This window comes from Amphiura filiformis, chromosome 5 (genome assembly GCF_039555335.1).
Source record: "Amphiura filiformis chromosome 5, Afil_fr2py, whole genome shotgun sequence".
Lineage (NCBI taxonomy): Eukaryota > Metazoa > Echinodermata > Ophiuroidea > Amphilepidida > Amphiuridae > Amphiura > Amphiura filiformis.
In genome coordinates this window covers 54,717,962-54,741,085 of record NC_092632.1, presented here as the reverse complement: position 1 = coordinate 54,741,085, position 23,124 = coordinate 54,717,962, and the positions used below count along the sequence as shown (strand labels likewise).

Below are 23,124 nucleotides of genomic sequence, written 5' to 3'. Positions count from 1 at the left end.
GATAGTAATTTGAAAACCGAAACCGAAACCAAATAAACTGGAACACATTTACATGAACATGTGACATACAAATACACACAGTCCACAATATGGCAATATCCTCCTATGTAGCAAGGGGGATAAAAATATTTCAACATTTTCTTTGGCCATGACTCGTATGTGCATGGCATACAGAGGATATGCTGATGTACATTCTTAATCAAGTTATGAGTTAGGCAAAACAAAATATTGCATACAATGAATTGCCATAATCCTACATCTTCAAATAACTATGCACTGAGCCACCAGAAGACTGCTTTGCCCCACCAAGTGTATTCTAATGATCCATTATCATTTTCCATTATTAAACTGATTAGCATATCATTCACAAGTATTATTAAATATAGAACAAGATATGATATGACTGAAAAGAAGATTAAGATGTAGATTCCTATTATACCTTTGAAAATGGGTCATTCTGAAGAACCGACAGATATGTGAAAAATATCTACCGTATTTGACCTAATTAGCTCTTTGTGTCATTTCATGAGGGTGCCTTTGCGATTCTGTTCTGAGAGTCAAAATGGACAATTTCCATGTAAAACAATTTTATAAATCGCAATAATAATAGCTCAAATGAACACTGTAAACACGTATCACAGCCATTGAAGCTCAAATGTCAAGATGGGTTTCCTGCATTTGTAACGCAATTACATGCTAAAAGTGCACTAAAGGGGCGGTTAACCCCCTGAGCACTACCTGCTGATCTAACATTGCCTCTGATTGGTCAATTACATGATATTTTCACTTTAATCACCAATCAGAATGGAGTTTTGCAAATAATTCACCCCAATTTATTTGTGTGGTGAAATTATTCTAACAATGTTGCTGATTGGGTCAATTGATAATGAAAACTTCTTTTTGGCCAATCGGCAGGTAGTTCTCATGGGTTAAACAGGTGTCATTCAGAACAGGGGGTGCTAATTTATAGGGAAGGGGCACTAATTAGGTCAAATACAATAAGGTACATTTAACTAACTACATAATTAGGTATATACCAAATAGATTATATCAGGGAATTGAAAGCTCAAACTTTGAATAGCCCATTTATGTTGCCTATCACTACCCCCTATGAGAAAAATACAGCACTAATTTTTGGGGGTTTACAAAATATTATCCTGTTTTGTGAAGTGAAACATAGCTAAATCATAATCCTTTAGCTAGTTGAAACTGGCAATAAAAGTCAAATTTTAATATTTTTGCAATATGAGGGGAAATAGGCCAAAAACATGCATTTTTGCATGTTTTCTTACTATTGTAGTCACAAAATAATTGTAAGACTTGACACAAGTCATGCGAGGATTTAGCTCAAAATGTAAATGTTATATGTTATTTTTGATAATCGGTTAGGAAAAAGATTAGAAAATGTGTTTTCCAAAAATTAGAATAATTCATAACTTGAAATTAGACTTTGTACAAGTTTTTTGGCTTGATTGTCACAGCATATGAAAAAACGCATGTTTTTGGCCCATATTTCCAAAAATTGAGCGAATATTAAAATATGACTTTCATTGCCAGTTAAAACTAACTAAAGGATTAGAATTTTGCAATTTTTCATTTGGCAAAACTGGATAATATTGTTTTAATTTTAAAAAAAATAGTGCTGTATTTTTCTGGAATAGGGAGTAGGACTGAGATATCCAGCCACCATACAGGATGGAAGACTAGGGAGCCACTCATTTATCTAGTAGGTATTGTCCATGAACAAACGGGTAATTTTTAAGATCAAAACACTGAACATTATGTAATCTGAATAGGGAATCTAAAAGGGCCAAATTTAAGAAAAATTGGGGAGTCCTGCTCAATAAATCATACATTAATATGAGCTAAAAATTGTATGAAATCAATGACCTGGTAAGTTTTGAAAGTTTTTACAGCTGTGTAAGAAAGCATTTATTTCTCAAATCACTGCTTTAGAGACCAGAAAATTGATAATTAACTTGCTTAAGGAATAAAACAATGTCAATACTTGTCATAGGGTATAGACATTACACTTGCCATATATGTTTAGGGGTACATTTTCAAATCAATGCTTCACATGTTTGCGGTGTTTTTTGAAAGTCCACGATCATGGATGATACCCCCTTGTCAAGTGGCCCTCGGGACATGAAGAAGCTTGAAGACCAACTAGGTGGCAGAATGGAGCAAAGGACAATACTTGAATGATCTTGGCATCTTTAAGCATGAATGTTATAGGCTAAAAGACAAGTATAAAGAATGTAGTAGCTAGGAATGGAAATTTGCCAGGTGCAAGGCAATGGGCTCTTCCAGTTGAAACCCACACTACCCCTGTGGAAAATTTGGGAAATATCTTCCACAGGGGGAGTATGTTTTTCAAATGTAATCATTTTGGAACCCATACTCCCCCTGTATTATGGCTTTACCTGGAGTGAGCATTTCAAATGGAAGTTACCCAACTGTCTATTCTATTTGAAAGTCATACTCCCTCTGTGGAAGACATTAGCTAAATATTCCATAGGGGTAGTGTGGATTTTAAATGGAATAGCCCAATATGCACAGAGGTACACTATTTTCATGGCAGAGTCTGAGCTAGCTTTCCCACTAACTATTTGGTCTACACTGATAAAAAGTATACTAAGAAATTGATTTTGGAGAATCAGAAAATTTGCTTTCCTAGACCCTCAACTGGCCTGAAAAGAAGAAAAGTTCCACTGAGCTATATATTTGTTTTACAATGCCCTTGTATTTGTTTGGAAGACATACTACTACAGGGTCAGATAAAAATAATCTGTACCACATTTAACTTGTTTTCTGGCATTTTAGAACACCCTGAATAAAGTTGAACCTTTTTGTGTAATACAGTGCCAAGTATTTTTAAGATTTGTGTTAATGGGTACAGATCACTTCAACTCACCCTGTATGTACTGGTGGCAGGTTGGTTTTGAAAGTATGAAAGTATTTTTCTTTGTTAATTATTGTTACACAGATGGTGCAAAATAGGATTCTGAGGGGTTTAAATTGTCATCCATGGGCAATTCCAGATTTCCAAGGTCAAAGTTCAGTTTTGTTTAAAGCTATCAGGCAAATTACTCCTCTCCTCACAATATTTCAAAAATAGAAAATTGCCAATTGAGCCCTATTGCTGATGATTCTACCAGTACTAATATGAATGGTTATGTAGGTAAAGACTTGTTACATGTAGGCTAGTTATAAGTATTCTTTATTAGATCTGAGACAACAGTACCAACAATTTGAGACCATTTTCATCAAAATTTGAGCATTTCTTCTGTTTAAGCCACTGTGAATCTTCAATTTAACCTTTGAACTTTTGGCTTATTCTGCTAAGTTGAAGGTATGTCAAACTATACATTTTCTGAATTCTTATCATAAGCAGAACATTTCTGTGTGGGTTTAAACAGAATTTGAGCAGTTTAGAATTTGGACCCCTGTATAAACTTTGATCTGGGAAATCTTACACTGCCCTGGGTGAGAATTCTACATCCTCTCCATAATCTCATTTTGAACAACCCATACAGAATAATAATCAGCAAAGAAAAACTGGCAAAACCAACTAACCTGATAGAATATAGAACAAGATATTGCAGTCGGACTGCTAGTATTAATACTCTACAGTTATAAATTAGGCTACTGAAGAGACAGATGATAATATTATCTTCAAGAATTAGGACAGAATAAACTGACTTTCATTAAAAAATATAAAAATCAAATTGGGCAAATTAAAAAATATTTAACTAAACAATTAAATTAGAACTTATTTTAATAATGGTTAGTAGATTGTTACCAACTCAAACTGAACTAAAACAAAAACAAAATCAAACTCAAACAGAAATAACAATGTTAGGGAGTAATAACAAAAAGAATGTTATATAGTATTAAGTTTTGTTATGAGAGAGTTGATGGTTTTTTGAGGTTCTTATGTGACTTGTGTTCTGTTGGCAATATGATTATACAGTAAGCCAAATAATTAAGGTACCAGTTACGTTCACCCCCTGTACATCCTAAACAAAGGCAGATATGTCAAAATTTGAACCAACAACCAATAGCTGCATCTTTTAGCTTGAATTTAAGATCTCATTCGTTGACATTGTTCAAGAAATAAAGACATGATGATCCAAAAACCCATGGAAGATGCAAATTTAAAAGTTTGCCATATTGCATGCCCTATTGATTTGTACACAAAGCGTTCGCGAACAAGAGAACTAGCGCCGTGCTTTCATTGATTAGCACGAAAAACTAGCGTCGTGCTTTCATTGATTAGAACACAAAAGTGCAACTTTTTATTTTGTATCTTCATTAGGTTTTGGATCACCGTTTCTTTAATTCTCAACCAATTTCAACAAATAAGGTCTTACAACATAGCTAATGAGTACAGGCATCTGCTGCTTGTTTTAATTTGGACATGTTTGTCTTTATTTAGGATATACAGGGGTGAACACAACTGCTACCTTAATTCTTTTGCTTACTGTATGTGTCATTCTGGCAGTCACTATATAGATTAGTCAATTTAAGTCAAATAATGGGCGATTCTACACAACATTGGAACACCAATGTTTTTGCTTGTTAGTGACTCTAAACTCTTTCCTGAACAACATATTCAAAAAGGACAAAAAATGGAAAAGGGGAAAAATGCTAATTTGCATTAAACAAAAACGGCCGCTAATGCAGGGCTCAAATATCTAAATTGGGCGAATATAGATAAAAACCATCTAATTGTATTCCTCTCATTATTAGGAAAACATTGATGTTACAATTTTGTCTAGCTCAAACATAAATTGACTCATAATAGGACTTCGATGACGCATAAATAGCCAAAACAAACCACACAAACCTCATGAAACCAAATTGCAATTAATAAATTTCTGTGATTAATTCCTACGGTGCATCAGTACAAACTAAATTTCTCGCTAATTTCACTACCAAGTATTCTTGCGTATACATAGCATTATGTGTGTACTTACTAGCATCAGAATCTACTGTTAAGCATGAATATATCAAAATAAAAATATAACCTAAATTAATAATCTCACAATCTCTCCATATCCTCACTTCCTTAAAGCAATATTGTAACATTTCCAGAAAAAAAACCATTTTGTTTTTAACAACAAAATATAATTTCACTGTCAGATATATCCCCGCTTAATTTTGAGCTAAACAGAAGTGGTAAAAAACAATCACTATTTAATTCCAGCGCATATGTCGCCAGAATAAAAATCCCATATGCCATGTACGCACAGTGTTATGAACATCGCACACTTGTTGTACTCATTCAACTAACATTTCTTCGAATTAAATGACACACATTGTTTTATAGCAAATCTCACGATTTTACCATAAACACAGTACCTAAAGCTTTGATTTTTGTAAAAAGCAAAAAGCAAATGTTGCATTGCTTTACTATCAACTTATATACATATGTACATACATGTGCTATTTTATAATGTCCTTTACAATTCCTTGCATGTATTATTGTGTCTAGCATTGTCTTATGCTCTGCCAGGATCAAATTATTGTTTAATGTCAGGTCATTTTTCAGATTTCCAGCTACACATCTCCACCCAAAACAAAGTTGAGATCCCCGGGTATTTGTCATTCATAGTAGGCAGTTCCCTGGCCATTTACGATACCGCTCCTTTCAAATATACTAATCTTACAGGTGCGAGTGATCAGCTCGATATGGTTCAATGCAGATGTACCGCTTGAACGTACTAGTGAAGAGCAATCTATTCATAAATTGTTTTACACTATTGCTATGGTAGTTAATCCGATTATTACATCACTTCGACGGCAAATAATAGAGGTTATCCGTGTTCTATAAGGTGCATATCCTATCAGCGACTGCTATACCTTGTTTAGGACTTTCAAAAGAAGTACCTGCATGTGCAACCATCACTGTTTCAAAATAGCCCGCCAAAGTCAAGCAGGTAACTCTGAGGTCGTGCATTAAAATGGATGTCACACATGAGTAACATGGATAACCTCTATGGTTGCCTGATTATAATGCAAGTTTTCCACATAGTGGGTGCATGATTATAATGCAAGTGCCGATTGCAATTGCCCTATTCTGGTCAGACAGAAAGTGATGCACTCATAGTGATTCTGTTTAAACATCCCCCTGTAAAAGGATACTATTTGTGTACATCCATATCAAAACGATGCACTTGTCGGCTGCTACATGTGTCTCATTTCACATAATAGTTAGGAATAAATACCAGACTCATCTCAAGTGGAGGTCACTTCAAACCATCCTTAGTCACATGGTTTAGGAATACAGATAACATTCCTTAACCATGTGACTTAAGGATGATTGGAAGTGCCCTCCACTTGAGATGAGTCTGGTATTTATTCCTAGCTATTATGTGAAATGAGACACATGTAGTAGCCGACAAGTGCATCGTTTTGATATGGATGTACACATTTTTGCAACTTTTGAAATCACCAATCTCTCCATTCACGTGTGATTATTCATGCATCAGAACACCTGTGGGATTAGAACCACTGGGTATGAATAGGCTACGAGTCTGAAGATGATGCATGTCAAAAATATTTTTATAATGCTTTTTGAAATAAAGCAACAAATCCAAAGCGGTAGTTATTTTTGTTTTACTCTTTAAATGAGACTGAATATTGAGTTGAAATTATCCCCTGTTGGTCAATGTTACATTAAGGTTACTATTGGTCAATACTACATTAAGGTTACTGTTGGTCAATGTTATATTAAGGTTACTGTTGGTCAATGTTATATTAAGGTTACTATTGGTCAATGCTACATAGAGTTTACTGTTGGTTAATGTTACATTAATGTTACTCTTGCTTTCTTGCCCTGCAGGCCATACATCAGAACTTCATTAGTTGCAAGTCCTCACTATGGCAGTTTCTGGGCATCATCCCTGGCAGGCTTGCGGCGTTGATGTTTTTGTTGATACTTTGAAAGCAATTAAGTGATTGTGTAACTTTAAGTTATTGACAGTCCATTTTAGGGACAGCCCATCACCATTTTATTTCTAACCCTTAATCGAACTCGAAAAGTTGTTTATTCGCCTTGCCCCACCTTACGTCACTATAATAAGGAATGAAGCCAACAAATTCCACACTATTCATGAACAGCAGTATCTAATTTAAATGAACAGAGGCTTCAAACTTTTGAAATTGGAACAATGGTGACATTAAATGACCTTTGACCCTTAATTCCTTGGTACAGCTGAGGAACCAAATAATAAGTAATTAAACATTGCCACCATGGTATCGAAGGTCGCAAGAGATAATCTGATATCAATAGCCACCAATAAGCTGTTTCCAGTCCCTGATTGGCTTCATGATCTTCTTTTCCTTTGCTGACAATGATTGACTCATTTTTTTTTACAGTTGGTCATTAAGCTTAATGACTCCTCACAAAGTTTACATCATGACATTCTAGCTTAGATTTCTTATTTTTCCACTTGAAGGAACATGCAAAGATTGTGTATACAAAATGATCGCCTCATTAGTCCACACAATGATCACTTGGTAGATCTACTTGACTGTAAGTGCATTCAACTGGAAAGTGAATGTGTCTGGGTACTGGATCAAATCTCTGAATGTCCATTAACCAAGCTGGTCAAACATCTCTTATCTCTTAATTCTACTACATATTCTTCTCATTACTTTTACACTGACCTCCATCCATCCTTTCAAACTTTATACTAATAATATAACAACATTTTACTCAAGTTAGACTATCTTTTGAATAAAGTGCTCAATCCCAAAAGGGAGAGCGTATAAAAATTCAAAGAACAGAATTTCTTTTTACTAATAATATATACACAATTTCAGTGACCCTTACTTACATAGTTACCATGGTTACACTACAAATACAAATTGTGATCAAATATTGTATGATGCCGTAATGTTAGCAACAAAAATAGTGCATAACATAACAAAACAACTTGATGGCGCATAAGTGGAACAACTCTGGGAGAACCAAATCAAACACTGCAAATTCAAAGATACGGCTTCCAAATTCGGAAGCCTTGCAAAAACAAATTGAAAACAGCAACCAAAACAATTGAATGTATCAGCAGCACATGTGCATTATTTCAAACCACAAACAGTTATTTACCAGCATGCCAATATGAAAAGAACCAAAATCAAAGACTATGAGTGTGTTTTCTACTGCTACTGATCAATTGCCTCCAAAAATGATTGCAGGCTGGACCAATCACATACATTAGACCATAGGCCTACATGTCTTGAATGAATGAAGATTAAATATAAGGTTTTATTAAATGGTCTATAGCAGATGAGAAGAGAAATTGACAGTTTTTAAAGTAGAGCATGGAAAAAGGAAATTGCAAATCCTGAAAGCTAGCAAGTTTATTACAAACTGCTGACTTCATAGTCAAGTTATCATGCCATGGTTTTTTTTATCAGGAAGAGGGATATTGATTGCCCAGACATTGCAATCAAAAGTACAAGAAAGATTTGTGTCAAGAAATCATCAGCATTAGATGCACTATCCATGTAGCAATACGAATACACACTCAATCCGAAAACGTTCAAACCCATTGAACAAATAAAACATAATAATATATTCTGTGGGATAAAGGTATTTCTATAGATATATAGAATAATATATAGAAAATGTGCAAAATTGCACATTGACCAATAATTGCCCAACTAAATACAAAATAATGATAAAAATTATGAAGTGTAAACCCTGTAAATATACTGATAATACATTTGGGTCACGTTTGTGATGGTGATTAATTGTTGAGATATTTAATACAAACTCACACTAAGGTTCTTGCGCTTTAAGCTTTCAAAGTCTATTTTGAATAGTTAACATGATGCTTCTTTTTTGTTGTGATAGTCGTTGGTTTGCCATTTTTGTGCTAACAAAACCAACAAACGGTTAATTATAAAGTTTTCAAGCTCTCTGTCAAGTGATTTTGTTCAGAAGTTTACTGTTGTCAAAAAATGTGTCCAAGCTTCTAAATAGTTGATTATGAAAATTGAATTTATCAGTCATAATTTTGGACAACTTCAGACCATATTAAACTTATTATTGATACTCTATAGCACACTATATTTACAGAAATACCATTTTGTAGTTATACTCCAAAACTAATGTGGGAACTGGGAATACTTAAAATAAACAAAATCAAATATAACCAAACTCACAACAAAACACTTTTTTTTATGCATATTACATTTCAACTATATTTCACAATTACTTTATCATTCATCTGTGATATATTTCAAGAAGTATTTTTGCCTGTAATTAATATCAACATGCTTCAATACTTTACTTAACTTGTAATGTTAATTAAGAATTTTTTATTATTTATTTTTAGCAACAATTTTTAAAATGACGAATATCCGAGCAAAAACTTGTCATGCATGTTGACTTCAACATCCTAATATTGAACTTACCAGCGCTAACAGAGAGTGCCTCTGCAAATTGTTCTCTCCATGATGAGGTACCAACTACCAAGGACAGATTAGCTTTCTTGATCAACTTGTCCACAGTGTTCTGAAATGACAAAATAATGCACAAGTGATAAACAATATCAGTGTTGGTCGAACTACCAGTGTGGCTCATAAATGTACGCTAGTCCTAGTCACCTCTCCCACCCCCCCCCCACCCCCACACATCATCTTCTTCATCTTCATCTGAATCAGGGGCTATTTTAACATGCCTCCTGGCACGTTCGTGCAGTGAGATTAAAAATCTGTGCAGTAAGAAGTAAAAATCTGTGCTCAAAATATTTCTATGCTATTCAAGTTCCAACCCAACAAATAACCAGGTAATTCAAGAAGTTACTCCAGAGTAAGACTGATTGAATCACATAATCCTATGCAAAAATGTAGTTTTTGGTAAACATTAATTTTGTGCATGTATGTACGTCATCCACCAGTGGAGCTCCTGCGCCCCTCCGCAGAACTTCCGGTAGTGGATGTTCTGCGCCGGGGCGCAGAGAATCCACTGTCGGAGTTGCTGCGCCGGAAGCAAAATAATAGATTTTCAGTATTATAATAACGGTGGATCATTTCTGCGCTCGGGCGCAGAACATCCACTATCGGAGTTGATGCGCCCGGGCACAGTCCCTTATATGTAACGGTGGATCATTGCTGTGCTCGGGCGCAGAACATCCACTGTCGGAGTTACTGCGCTCGGAAGCAAAATAATACATTTTCTTATTAGGCCTATACAATATGCATGCGTATAATAACTAATATTTTCTTATTATATTAATAAAAAATAATATGCATGCGTATAATAACTAAACTCCGAGAAGTTTATTGCTATTAGTATAACCGAATTGACAGCAAATAATATATTTTCTTATTATAATAATGGTGGATCATTGCTGCGCTAGGAGAATCATTTATTAGGCCTATACAATATGCATGCGTATAATAACTAATATTTTCTTATTACCGTATTGGTCCGAGTATAGTCCCACCCGTTTTTTATGTGAAAATTTTTCACAATTGGGGGTGGGATTATACTCAATTTCAAAAAAAAAAAATTAAGTTTATTTTTTCCGGTTTTGAGTGTCCCTGGACCTAGACCTAGATGCTAGGATCATTCATGGTTGACCTAAAAAAAAAAAAAATTTCAAGATATTTTGTATTTTTAATATGAAAATTGATACTTTGTTTTCATGTCATACTCTATTAATGATTTCAAAATGCATTCAAATTCAATGCATTTTGAAATCATTAATAGAGTATGACATGAATACAAATTATCAATTTTCATATTAAAAATACAAAATATCTTGAAATTTTTTTTTTTTTTTTTTTAGGTCAACCATGAATGATCCTAGTATCTAGGTCTAGGTCCAGGGACACTCAAAACCGAAAAACTTTAAAAAAACAAATTTTTTTTTTTTTTTTTTTTTTACAATTTCTGAAATTTTTCGAAAAAATGGGGGGTGGGATTATACTCGAGCGTGGGACTATACTCGGACGAATACGGTATATTAATAAAAAATAATATGCATGCGTATAATAACTAAACTCCGAGAAGTTTATTGCTATTAGTATAACTGAATTGACAGCAAATAATATATTTTCTTATTATAATAATGGTGGATCATTTCTGCGCCGGGCGCAGAACATCCACTATCGGAGTTGATGCGCCAGGCGCAGTCCCTTATATGTAACGGTGGACCATTTCTGCGATCGGGGCGCAGAACATCCACTGTCGGAGTAACTGCGCTCGGAAGTAAAATAAAAATTCCTTTAAAAAGGAACAGGGCGAACAAATGAGGAAGTGTCAAGATAAAGGTGTAGTAAGGAATCAAATTTGATTAAAAAAATGAATAGGTTCTTGTCAATTATTAAAGTTTAAGCTACTTAGATCATAATTTGCACTTGAATGAAAACATCCATTAGTTCATTCTGTTGAATGCCAATACTGAGTCTCCCCCATATTTCTACTTTTCATGTTGCTCCGGTTATTCGTTAACGAAAGTATTTATATCTAAAAATAATTTCATGCTGACATCTACAAAATTTATTTATCAGTTGAACAAGTTCACCCTCTGCATAAAATTCTTTTATTTTGAACATGTTGAATGCCAATAATGTACCTCCCCATGCATTGTATTTCTACTTTTTATGTCACTCTGGTTATTAAAACTAGGCTAGTACTTTATTTTCCGTCTTAGAGATGTGGCGATCAACTATTAACTCAAAATCAAAATGAAAATAAAAAAGTTAGGCCTAAAACGAATTAGACCTATAACAAATCAAACTCAAATAATTTATTTTCAAATTACATACAGGGTGTATCAAAATGATTGGTACCGGGCTATGTGACATTTTCAAAAATATATCAAAAATATAAAATGGCTAATTAATATAGCTTTTGTACTATAAATAGAAAGGGGCATATATTAACTTATTGATCTATTAATCTGAAGATGATAGGTTGATGCATCTGGGAGCTATTGTCATTTAAACGAAGATCGACGTAATCATGGTTTGACTTACACAACACAAGATGAATAGGTTCACTGCTTGAACCATTTATTGCATACGCACTCCTCAGTATACATAACATAAAATAATTTTGCTTTACACATGCTTTTAGAAAGATAGTTCCTGAAGTCCCTGCCTTACGACTATTGCAGTGTGAGGTGAAGCCCTATCTTGAAAGAACTTAACACCTGGGATGGGTCCATTCTGTAACTGCCCATATCAAATTTTGAAGCATTGCAAGTTATAGCATGCTTGCATGGGATGTACGCCTTGCTCTTAGAAACTGTCTCCTAAATCTTCTCTGCACTTCTCCGTAGATTCGTGTCGACCAGTGATTCTTAACTATGAAGAATACTGTGGAGCCATTGCAATAACTTTTACCAGGTCTAAACTAACCTACACTGTCTACACTGATTTTACACTCTATAGCCATTCTGCCACACCATCTACTTAGTAATCTCAATAATACAATTTAAATTACCGCCCTGGATGGTGTTGATACACAAACTTCTTTCACCCCACAATATTTTGTGCAATGAGATGAGATAAACTATGAAACTATAACTCCGTTTAGTGGATTCTCTGCGCTCGAGCGTAGTATTTTAATATTAAGAAAATAATGATGTTATTTTACTTCCGGCGCAGAAAGCTCCAACACTGGATTATCTGCGCTCGAGCGCAGAAATAATCCGCCACTATTTGCCTCAAAACAAGGAAACGTAAACGAAAAAAAAAGATGAAGAAAAAAGAATGAAAAAGAAAGACAACAGTAAAGAAATGAAACTTGTAAGACCTATAGACCTAATAGTAATAAACTTCTCCGTAGCGCTAATATAATAAGTTTTATTATAATCTGAGCTTGCGAGAGCATTATATAGACCTAAAATAATAGTAAATATCAATAAACTTCTCGGAGTTATAGTTATTATTATACGCATGCATAGGCCTAATAGTAATCAACTTCTCCGTAGAGCTATTACAATAAAAAATATGTTATTAATATAATAAGAAAATAATTTATTTAGCTTCCGAGCGCATCAACTCCGACAGTGGATTCTTTGCGCTCGAACGCAGCAATGATCCACCGTTATTTTAATAAGAAAATCCATTATTTTGCTTCCGGCGCAGACCTAATAGTAAATATCAATAAACTTCTCGGAGTTGTAGTTATTATTATACGCATGCATAGGCCAAATAGAAATAAACTTCTCCGTAGAGCTATTACAATAAAAAATTATATTATTAATATAATAAGAAAATAATTTATTTAGCTTCCGAGCGTATCAACTCCGACAGTGGATTCTCTGCGCTCGAACGCAGAAATGATCCACCGTTATTTTAATAAGAAAATCCATTATTTTGCTTCCGAGCGCAGTTACTCCAACAGTGGATGTTCTGCGCCCGAGCGCAGCAATGATCCACCGTTACATATAAGGGACTGCGCCCGGGCGCATCAACTCCGACAGTGGATGTTCTGCGCTCGAGCGCAGAAATGATCCACCGTTATTATAATAAGAAAATCTATTATTTCACTTCCGAGCGCAGCAACTCCGACAGTGGATTCTCTGCGCCCGAGCGCAGCAATGATCCACCGTTAGGGACGCACCATTAGATTCTCAGGGGGGGGGCATGGGAGTTTGGGTCAGGCAGAATTTTTTTTTACGCCACTTGGCGCGAATTTTTTTTTTTTTGCCTCCAAGAGCACCAAATTTTTTTTTTACGCTTTGGCGGAAGTTATTTATTTTCAATTTTAATGTACATTTTATACAAAGTTGTGTGGGGAAATTTTTTTTTACTCATCAGTGAGGCAAAGTTTTTTTTTTTTCTCACTAGTGGGCAAAGTTTTTTTTTTTTTTTCTCACTAGTGGGCAAAGTTTTTTTTTTCAAAAACTCCCATGCCCCCCTGAAATCTAATGGTGCGCCCCTTACATATAAGGGACTGCGCCCGGGCGCATGAACTCCGACAGTGGATGTTCTGCGCCCGAGCGCAGAAATGATCCACCGTTATTATAATACGAAAATCTATTATTTTACTTCCGAGCGCAGTCACTCCGACAGTGGATTCTCTGCGCCCGGCGCAGCAATGATCCACCGTTACATATAAGGGACTGCGCCGGCGCATGAACTCCGACAGTGGATGTTCTGCGCCCGAGCGCAGCAATGATCCACCGTTACATATAAGGGACTGCGCCCGGGCGCATCAACTCCGATAGTGGATGTTCTGCGCCCGAAGCAGAACATCCACTACCGGAAGTTCTATGCGGAGGGCGGAGCTCCACTGGTGGATGACGACATAACTCTTTTGTGAGAAAATTCAAGCAAATATTGCCTTACAACACCTCTGGCAGAGTAAAAATATTCTGGTTATGCTGATCAATGCTCCCCCAAGTGTCCATGCACAGCCTGCTTGGGCACTGAGGCAAAAGTACTTGAAACATTAGCCAATGTGCAGTGCCCAGGTGCAGTGTCCCCCCCCCCCTAAAATAGACCCCAATCTGAATTCATCATCAAAATCCTCATTCATATCATCAACACTGTCATTTTCATCAATCCTTCTCCTTATTGTCATTACTATCTTCACCACAATCATCTACATTATTCATTTCAGCAATTTAATAAAGAAAGCACACTAAAAATCATGTTTCATATCACAAAATTACACATGTAGTTAGGGCATTTTTGTGTTGGATTCCCATCATAATATTTGCAAAATGAACTCATTGCTGTTTCATGTTTCCTTGAAATACTAGCAAGTCTACAGTAATTGCTTAAAGTGAGCAATTCTGGCTACATTATATTTCCAGTACAGAGTGTCCCATAAATATCTGAACAAGTGTTGCGATATTTTAAAAATGGTTTTCACCAATTGTTCAGTGTTTACGTATGTGGCCACATCTGTTGGCTATCCTTTACACACACAAAAAAAAAATAGTGCTCATTTGATAAACAGTTTTGAAGATACCATCTTGGATGTAAACATAGTTGCAAGACCAGTTTTGCAATTTTGGTGTGGGCGAAAGCTATGTGCCTACATCCCTGGATAATTTTTTCTATTTTCATTAAAAATTTGAATAAATTTTTTGTACCAAGAATTTCAAAAATGACATTCATATTATGATAGGTCTGTGGAGAATTTAATTTTTTGACCTTTCTCCTTTTTCAAAAGCCATAAAACCTACCAAATTGTTAATAACATTTTTGAAATTCTCACAAAATGTCCTTTAAGATACATGTCTTACTTATTACAAAAAGATTTTTTGAGCAAAATGTGACAAAGTGAGCCACAGACGGATGTATGTAAGGCTTCAAAAACTCTCCATTGAATGATACGCTCGTATATTGTACGTGCACAATCAACCAGTACTAAACTACTATGAAACTTAAGTCAACATAAAATTGCCAAATATATAATGCAACCACATTTACTTTCGAGACCATGTCTTCAATACTTTTTTATCAAATGAGCTCTGGGGTTTTGTTGTGACAGCTAAAAGATGTGGCTTTCACACATGTACACATTGAACGATTGGTGAAAATATTTTTTATAATATTACATTTGTTGGAACTTTGCTCCTTCAACAAATTTGTACTTTATTTTGGTTCTACAAGTGTCTCTTTTTCCACATTGCTGGTTATAAATATCAAACAGTCATAATTGGCGGTCATTTCAAATTATCCCCAAGTCAACGAGGTTGAGGAATGTCCTCTCATTGTTAATTGTTGGTTATACACGCATACCTATACAAAATACAATGCTTTGTAACCACTTGAACAGGCTTTAGCCAAAGCAAACAAAGACTACAGCTATTTAAGAATTCTATAGACATAGGTAGAAGCTTATTATCCTCTTCAACAATAGGATTATTGATTGGTTTAAAAGGTGTTTGACTGGCATTAGGAAAATGAGATACATGTAGCACCAATTTGAGGTACTATGAATACGACCTTCAAGCACATTTTACACTGTAACTCAGAATACAATTTGACGACTTTATGGCTCATTCGTGGTGTATGGTCACATATATGACCAAATTTCTGGAAATCCAGAAAAATTATCTGACCTTCAATGTTTTCAGTAGAAAAAATTACAATTTCTATTCACCTTTTTGTTTTTGGCAAAAATAAATGTTAAACGTTGATGAAAATGAGACAGATGTCTGAAAAATATTGATGTTGAGTAAAAACATATCATACAGACAATCCACATGACTTAGGGTGGAGATAAGGGGAAACCCCCATGTGAATGTGACTGATTATATTAAATCCTTCAGCAATTATGATGCATTTACAAAATTGCTAACTTCTGTATTATTACATATACATTTCTTTGAGCCGCACATTATATCCAGTAATAATACTTTGCCTAGATTGATTTGTCCTGCTGTTAATATGTTCACATAGTAATATAAGCAAAGTGCAAAGAATATGACTGTAGGCAGGGCCGAGTCTATACGGTACATCAAATGATTTTATTGGATATGTAGGTCATGCGCAAGCTGATTGGAGATGTTTATGCAGCCTGGTCTCAATCAAAGGTAAACAACATCTTGTAGAAAAAAATCATTGCATGAAAGGCAAAAAGGGTATGTCATATACCTGACAAAGTAAGCAAAATCAACTCCCAATACCATTCCTCTTGCTGCGTTAACCTTAGACTTAAACAAAAAGAAATAAAATAGTAACCAGCACAACCACCTATCATTTTAGAGCCTCTTAGTCTTACAATGGTAGCACAATGGGGGAGGGGGATGGCTATTGACTAACTACCCATCATTGACCTAAGCATGAACTCCGACAGTGGATGTTCTGCGCCCGAGCGCAGAAATGATCCACCGTTATTATAATACGAAAATCTATTATTTTACTTCCGAGCGCAGCAACTCCGACAGTGGATTCTCTGCGCCCGAGCGCAGCAATGATCCACCGTTACATATAAGGGACTGCGCCGGGCGCATCAACTCCGATAGTGGATGTTCTGCGCTCGAGCGCAGAACATCCACTACCGGAAGTTCTGCGGAGGGGCGCAGGAGCTCCACTGGTGGATGACGTACATAACTCTTTTGTGAGAAAATTCAAGCAAATATTGCCTTACAACACCTCTGGCAGAGTAAAAATATTCTGGTTATGCTGATCAATGCTCCCCCCACGTGTCCATGCACAGCCTGCTTGGGCACTGAGGCAAAAGTACTTGAAACATTAGCCAATGTGCAGTGCCCAGGTGCAGTGTCCCCCCCCCCCTAAAATAGACCCCAATCTGAATTCATCATCAAAATCCTCATTCATATCATCAACACTGTCATTTTCATCAATCCTTCTCCTTATTGTCATTACTATCTTCACCACAATCATCTACATTATTCATTTCAGCAATTTAATAAAGAAAGCACACTAAAAATCATGTTTCATATCACAAAATTACACATGTAGTTAGGGCATTTTTGTGTTGGATTCCCATCATAATATTTGCAAAATGAACTCATTGCTGTTTCATGTTTCCTTGAAATACTAGCAAGTCTACAGTAATTGCTTAAAGTGAGCAATTCTGGCTACATTATATTTCCAGTACAGAGTGTCCCATAAATATCTGAACAAGTGTTGCGATATTTTAAAAATGGTTTTCACCAATTGTTCAGTGTTTACGTATGTGGCCACATCTGTTGGCTATCCTTTAAACAAAAAAAAAAAAAATAGTGCTCATTTGATAAACAGTTTTGAAGATACCATCTTGGATGTAAACATAGTTGCAAGACCAGTTTTGCAATTTTGGTGTGGGCGAAAGCTATGTGCCTACATCCCTGGATAATTTTTTCTATTTTCATTAAAAATTTGAATAAATTTTTGTACCAAGAATTTCAAAATGACATTCATATTATGATAGGTCTGTGGAGAATTTAATTTTTTTTTTTTCTCCTTTTTCAAAAGCCATAAAACCTACCAAATTGTTAATAACATTTTTGAAATTCTCACAAAATGTCCTTTAAGATACATGTCTTACTTATTACAAAAAGATTTTTTGAGCAAAATGTGACAAAGTGAGCCACAGACGGATGTATGTAAGGCTTCAAAAACTCTCCATTGAATGATACGCTCGTATATTGTACGTGCACAATCAAGCAGTACTAAACTACTATGAAACTTAAGTCAACATAAAATTGCCAAATATATAATGCAACCACATTTACTTTCGAGACCATGTCTTCAATACTTTTTTATCAAATGAGCTCTGGGGTTTTGTTGTGACAGCTAAAAGATGTGGCTTTCACACATGTACACATTGAACGATTGGTGAAAATATTTTTATAATATTACATTTGTTGGAACTTTGCTCCTTCAACAAATTTGTACTTTATTTTGGTTCTACAAGTGTCTCTTTTTCCACATTGCTGGTTATAAATATCAAACAGTCATAATTGGCGGTCATTTCAAATTATCCCCAAGTCAACGAGGTTGAGGAATGTCCTCTCATTGTTAATTGTTGGTTATACAAGCATACCTATACAAAATACAATGCTTTGTAACCACTTGAACAGGCTTTAGCCAAAGCAAACAAAGACTACAGCTATTTAAGAATTCTATAGACATAGGTAGAAGCTTATTATCCTCTTCAACAATAGGATTATTGATTGGTTTAAAAGGTGTTTGACTGGCATTAGGAAAATGAGATACATGTAGCACCAATTTGAGGTACTATGAATACGACCTTCAAGCACATTTTACACTGTAACTCAGAATACAATTTGACGACTTTATGACTCATTCGTGGTGTATGGTCACATATATGACCAAATTTCTGGAAATCCAGAAAATTATCTGACCTTCAATGTTTTCAGTAGAAAAAATACAATTTCTATTCACCTTTTTTGTTTTTGGCAAAAATAAATGTTAAACGTTGATGAAAATGAGACAGATGTCTGAAAAATATTGATGTTGAGTAAAAACATATCATACAGACAATCCACATGACTTAGGGTGGAGATAAGGGGAAACCCCCATGTGAATGTGACTGATTATATTAAATCCTTCAGCAATTATGATGCATTTACAAAATTGCTAACTTCTGTATTATTACATATACATTTCTTTGAGCACATTATATCCAGTAATAATACTTTGCCTAGATTGATTTGTCCTGCTGTTAATATGTTCACATAGTAATATAAGCAAAGTGCAAAGAATATGACTGTAGGCAGGGCCGAGTCTATACGGTACATCAAATGATTTTATTGGATATGTAGGTCATGCGCAAGCTGATTGGAGATGTTTATGCAGCCTGGTCTCAATCAAAGGTAAACAACATCTTGTAGAAAAAAATCATTGCATGAAAGGCAAAAAGGGTATGTCATATACCTGACAAAGTAAGCAAAATCAACTCCCAATACCATTCCTCTTGCTGCGTTAACCTTAGACTTAAACAAAAAGAAATAAAATAGTAACCAGCACAACCACCTATCATTTTAGAGCCTCTTAGTCTTACAATGGTAGCACAATGGGGGAGGGGGATGGCTATTGACTAACTACCCATCATTGACCTAATCATCATGGGTGCATGGCATTTTATGTGACATGATCTGCTCCATAGGAGCCAAATGAGGCATTTTTAAACATTGAGTTACTGTTATTATTAGGCCTACCTTATACAAACATTATGATATCATAATACTGAAAACACCAAAGGTCTAGCATAATTGGTTCTAAAGTTCTGAAGTTTTGTGATGTCTATTTTCTTATGTATTTTATTGTTTTTTTACTCCATATGTTTGTCTTTATCTCAATTTCAAATTTGCCGCCTTTGGCCCCCATGGACCAGATTGTGTCACAAATTATACATTTGGTGAGGGCAGGGGGTGTTTTTCCTTCTTTTTGTTATATAGGGTGTTTCATTTTACAGTTTGGTCACACATCCAGTACCGTAACTGTAATCCGCTGTAATTTATTCTTAATGCAGTGGATGCAAGATAACACAGGGCGTCCCAAAAGTCTCTTTACCATTTTGAACCATCATCTCTCTCACAAGCATTATCATAAGGGAAATCCAACACATATTTAAAGAGCTAACTTGCACAATTAATCTGATATCAAACTTGATACAATTTCTTCATTGCGAAGCCGTAACACTATTTTTATATGCAGACAAAATTCCCTTTTTAAAACCAAGGATGTCAATTTTTAGATATCCAAGTCAAAAATGTTTGCTGGTGATATTTATAAACTTGAAAGTCTTGGTTTTGAACTTACGAAGTTTAAATTCTGTCACATGCACAAACCTCTCAAGTCAAGGCAATACCTGAAGTGTCAGATAAATGACCATGTTATCAAAACTTCAATGCAAAGCCTATGTACGACATGGGCATTCATGTTGGACTCTCACCCTGTATATATATGTCGAAGTTTAGTTACTTTGAAATTTAGCATGCATGTATATTAAAATTTTATTTGAGAACAAGGAAGACTAATCTACGGAGCCTCATGGGTGACATGTAACAAATATGTTTTTTGAAAATTATCCCGAGATAATCAGGTTATCTCGGGATAATTATCCCGAGATAATCAGGTTATCCCGGGATAATCAGGTTATCCCGGGATAATTATCCCGAGATAATCAGGTTATCCCGGGATAATTATCCCGAGACAATCATGTTATCCCGGGATAATCAGGTTATCCCGGGATAATCAGGTTATCTCAGGATAATTATCCCGAGATAATCAGGTTATCCCGGGATAATCAGGTTATCTCGGGATAATTATCCCGAGATAATCATTTTATCCCGGGATAGTCAGATTATCCCGGGATAATTATCCCGAGATAATCATGTTATCTCGGGATAATCAGGTTATCCCGGGATAATTATCCCGAGATAATCATGTTATCCCGGGATAATCAGATTATCCCGGGATAATTATCCCGAGATAATCATGTTATCCCGGGATAACATGTTTATCTCGGGATAATTGTACATGCACAATCTCTTTAACACAGCAATGTTGCTCACGCAAATAGCGTCAATTTTGTAATAGACGTCCATATCATAGGATGTACGGCGATGGAGTGTACATCTGGGTAGGAGACTGTTTATACGACGGACTGTGCCACTGGCTACGCACAGTCAGGGCGCACACAACCAATTCAGCGTCACATTGAAACACACGGGAAAACACGCCTTTTCTTTGCGCGATTTTAGACATTTTCGGCAACAAATTGACTATAAAAGTATTACCAATCGATTGCAAATCGATGAAAATTTAATATATGTTTCAAATTACGGGTAGTCTTGTGATTAATTTGCGAATTATGGGCGTTTAAACAGCACCATGACCATTTTCGACCCCTTCTATACCCCGAAAACCCGTTTCTGGCTATCTTCAGTGGATAGCAGATCAATGTAGCTATTTTTAGTAGATCAGTAGGCCTATAACTATCGTCGGTAGGTAGCAGATCGATATAGTAATCTTCTGAAGATAGCAGATCAATTATAGTTATCTTCAGTGGAAAGCAGATATAGCTATTTTCAGTAGATAGCAGATTAATATAGTTATCTTCAGTAGATAGCATTTTAATATATAGCTATCTTCAGTAGATAACAGATCAATATAGCAGTATATGACAGATCAATATAACTATCTTCAGTAGATAGCTGATCAATGTAGCTATCTTCTGTAGATTGCAGATGAATATAGCTATCTTCAGTATATAGCAGATCGATATAGCACTCTTCAGTAGATAGCAGATCAATGTAGCTATCTCCAGTAGATTGCAGATGAATATAACCATCTTTAGTAGATAGCAGATCAATATAGGCCCTAGCTATCGTCAGTAGATAGCAGATCAATATAGATATTTTCAATAGATAGCAGATCATATAGCTATCTTCAGTAGATAGCAGATCAATATAGCTATTTTCAGTAGATAGCAGGTCAATATAGCTATCTTCTGTAGATAGCAGATCAATATAGCTATCTTCAGTATAGAAAGCAGGTTAATATATAGCCATCTTCAGTGGATAGCAGATCAATATAGCTATCTTCTGTAGATATCAGATTAATATAGCTATCTTCAGTAGATAGCTGATCAATATAGCTATCTTCAGTAGATAGCAGATCAATGTAGCTATCTCCAGTAGATTGCAGATGCATATCTATCTTCAGTATATAGCCGATTAATATAGCTATCTTTTATAGATAGCAGATTAATATAGCTATCTTTTATAGATAGCAAATGAATATAACAATCTTCAGTAGATAGCAGATCAATATAGCTGTTGTCAGTAGATAGCAGATCAATATAACTATTGTCAGTAGATAGCAGATTAATATAGTTATCTTCAGTAGATAGCAGGTTAATATATAGCTATCTTCAGTAGATAGCAGATCAATGTAGCTATCGCCAGTAGATTGCAGGTGAATATAACTATCTTCAGTAGATAGCAGATAAATATAGCTATTTTCAGTAGATAGCAGATCGATAAAGTAATCTTCTGAAGATAACTATATTAATCTGCTATCTACTGAAGACTACTATATCGATCTGCTAACTACCGACAATGGTTATATTGATCTATATACTGCCAACAGCTATATTGACCTGCTATCTACTGAAGATAGCTATATTGATCTACTATCTACTGAAGATTGCTATATATTAACCTGCTTTCTACTGAAGATAGCGATATTAATCGGCTATCTACTGAAAATAGCTATATTGATCTGCAATCTACAGAAGATAGCTATATATTAACCTGCTTTCTACTGAAGATAGCGATAGTAATCTGATATCTATTTTCATCTACAATATACTAGAGATAGCTATATTGATCTGCTATCTATTGAAGATAACTATATTAATCTGCTATCTACTGACGATAGTTATATCGATCTGCTATCTACTGAAGATAGTTATATTCATCTGTAATCTACTGGAGATAGCTATATTGATCTGCTATCTACTAGAGATAGTTATATATTAAAATGCTATCTACAAACTATATTAATCTGCCATCTACTGAAAATATCTGTTTTCCACTGAAGATAGCTATATTGATCTGCTATCTACCGACGATAGTTATATTGATCTGCTATCTACTGACAACATCTATATTGATCTGCTATCTACTGAAAATAGCTATATTGATCTGCTATCTA

The 23,124-nt window shown here is 35.2% G+C and overlaps 1 protein-coding gene across 1 annotated transcript in view; it reads right to left on the bottom strand.

The window, feature by feature from the left end:
* The window catches only part of LOC140153384 (sodium/calcium exchanger 1-like), a 220,775-nt gene that overhangs the window by 9,629 nt on the left and 188,022 nt on the right, over positions 1-23,124 (bottom strand). The window contains 1 exon segment of the mRNA XM_072176124.1: positions 9,430-9,529. Coding sequence (XP_072032225.1) covers positions 9,430-9,529 — 100 coding nt within the window.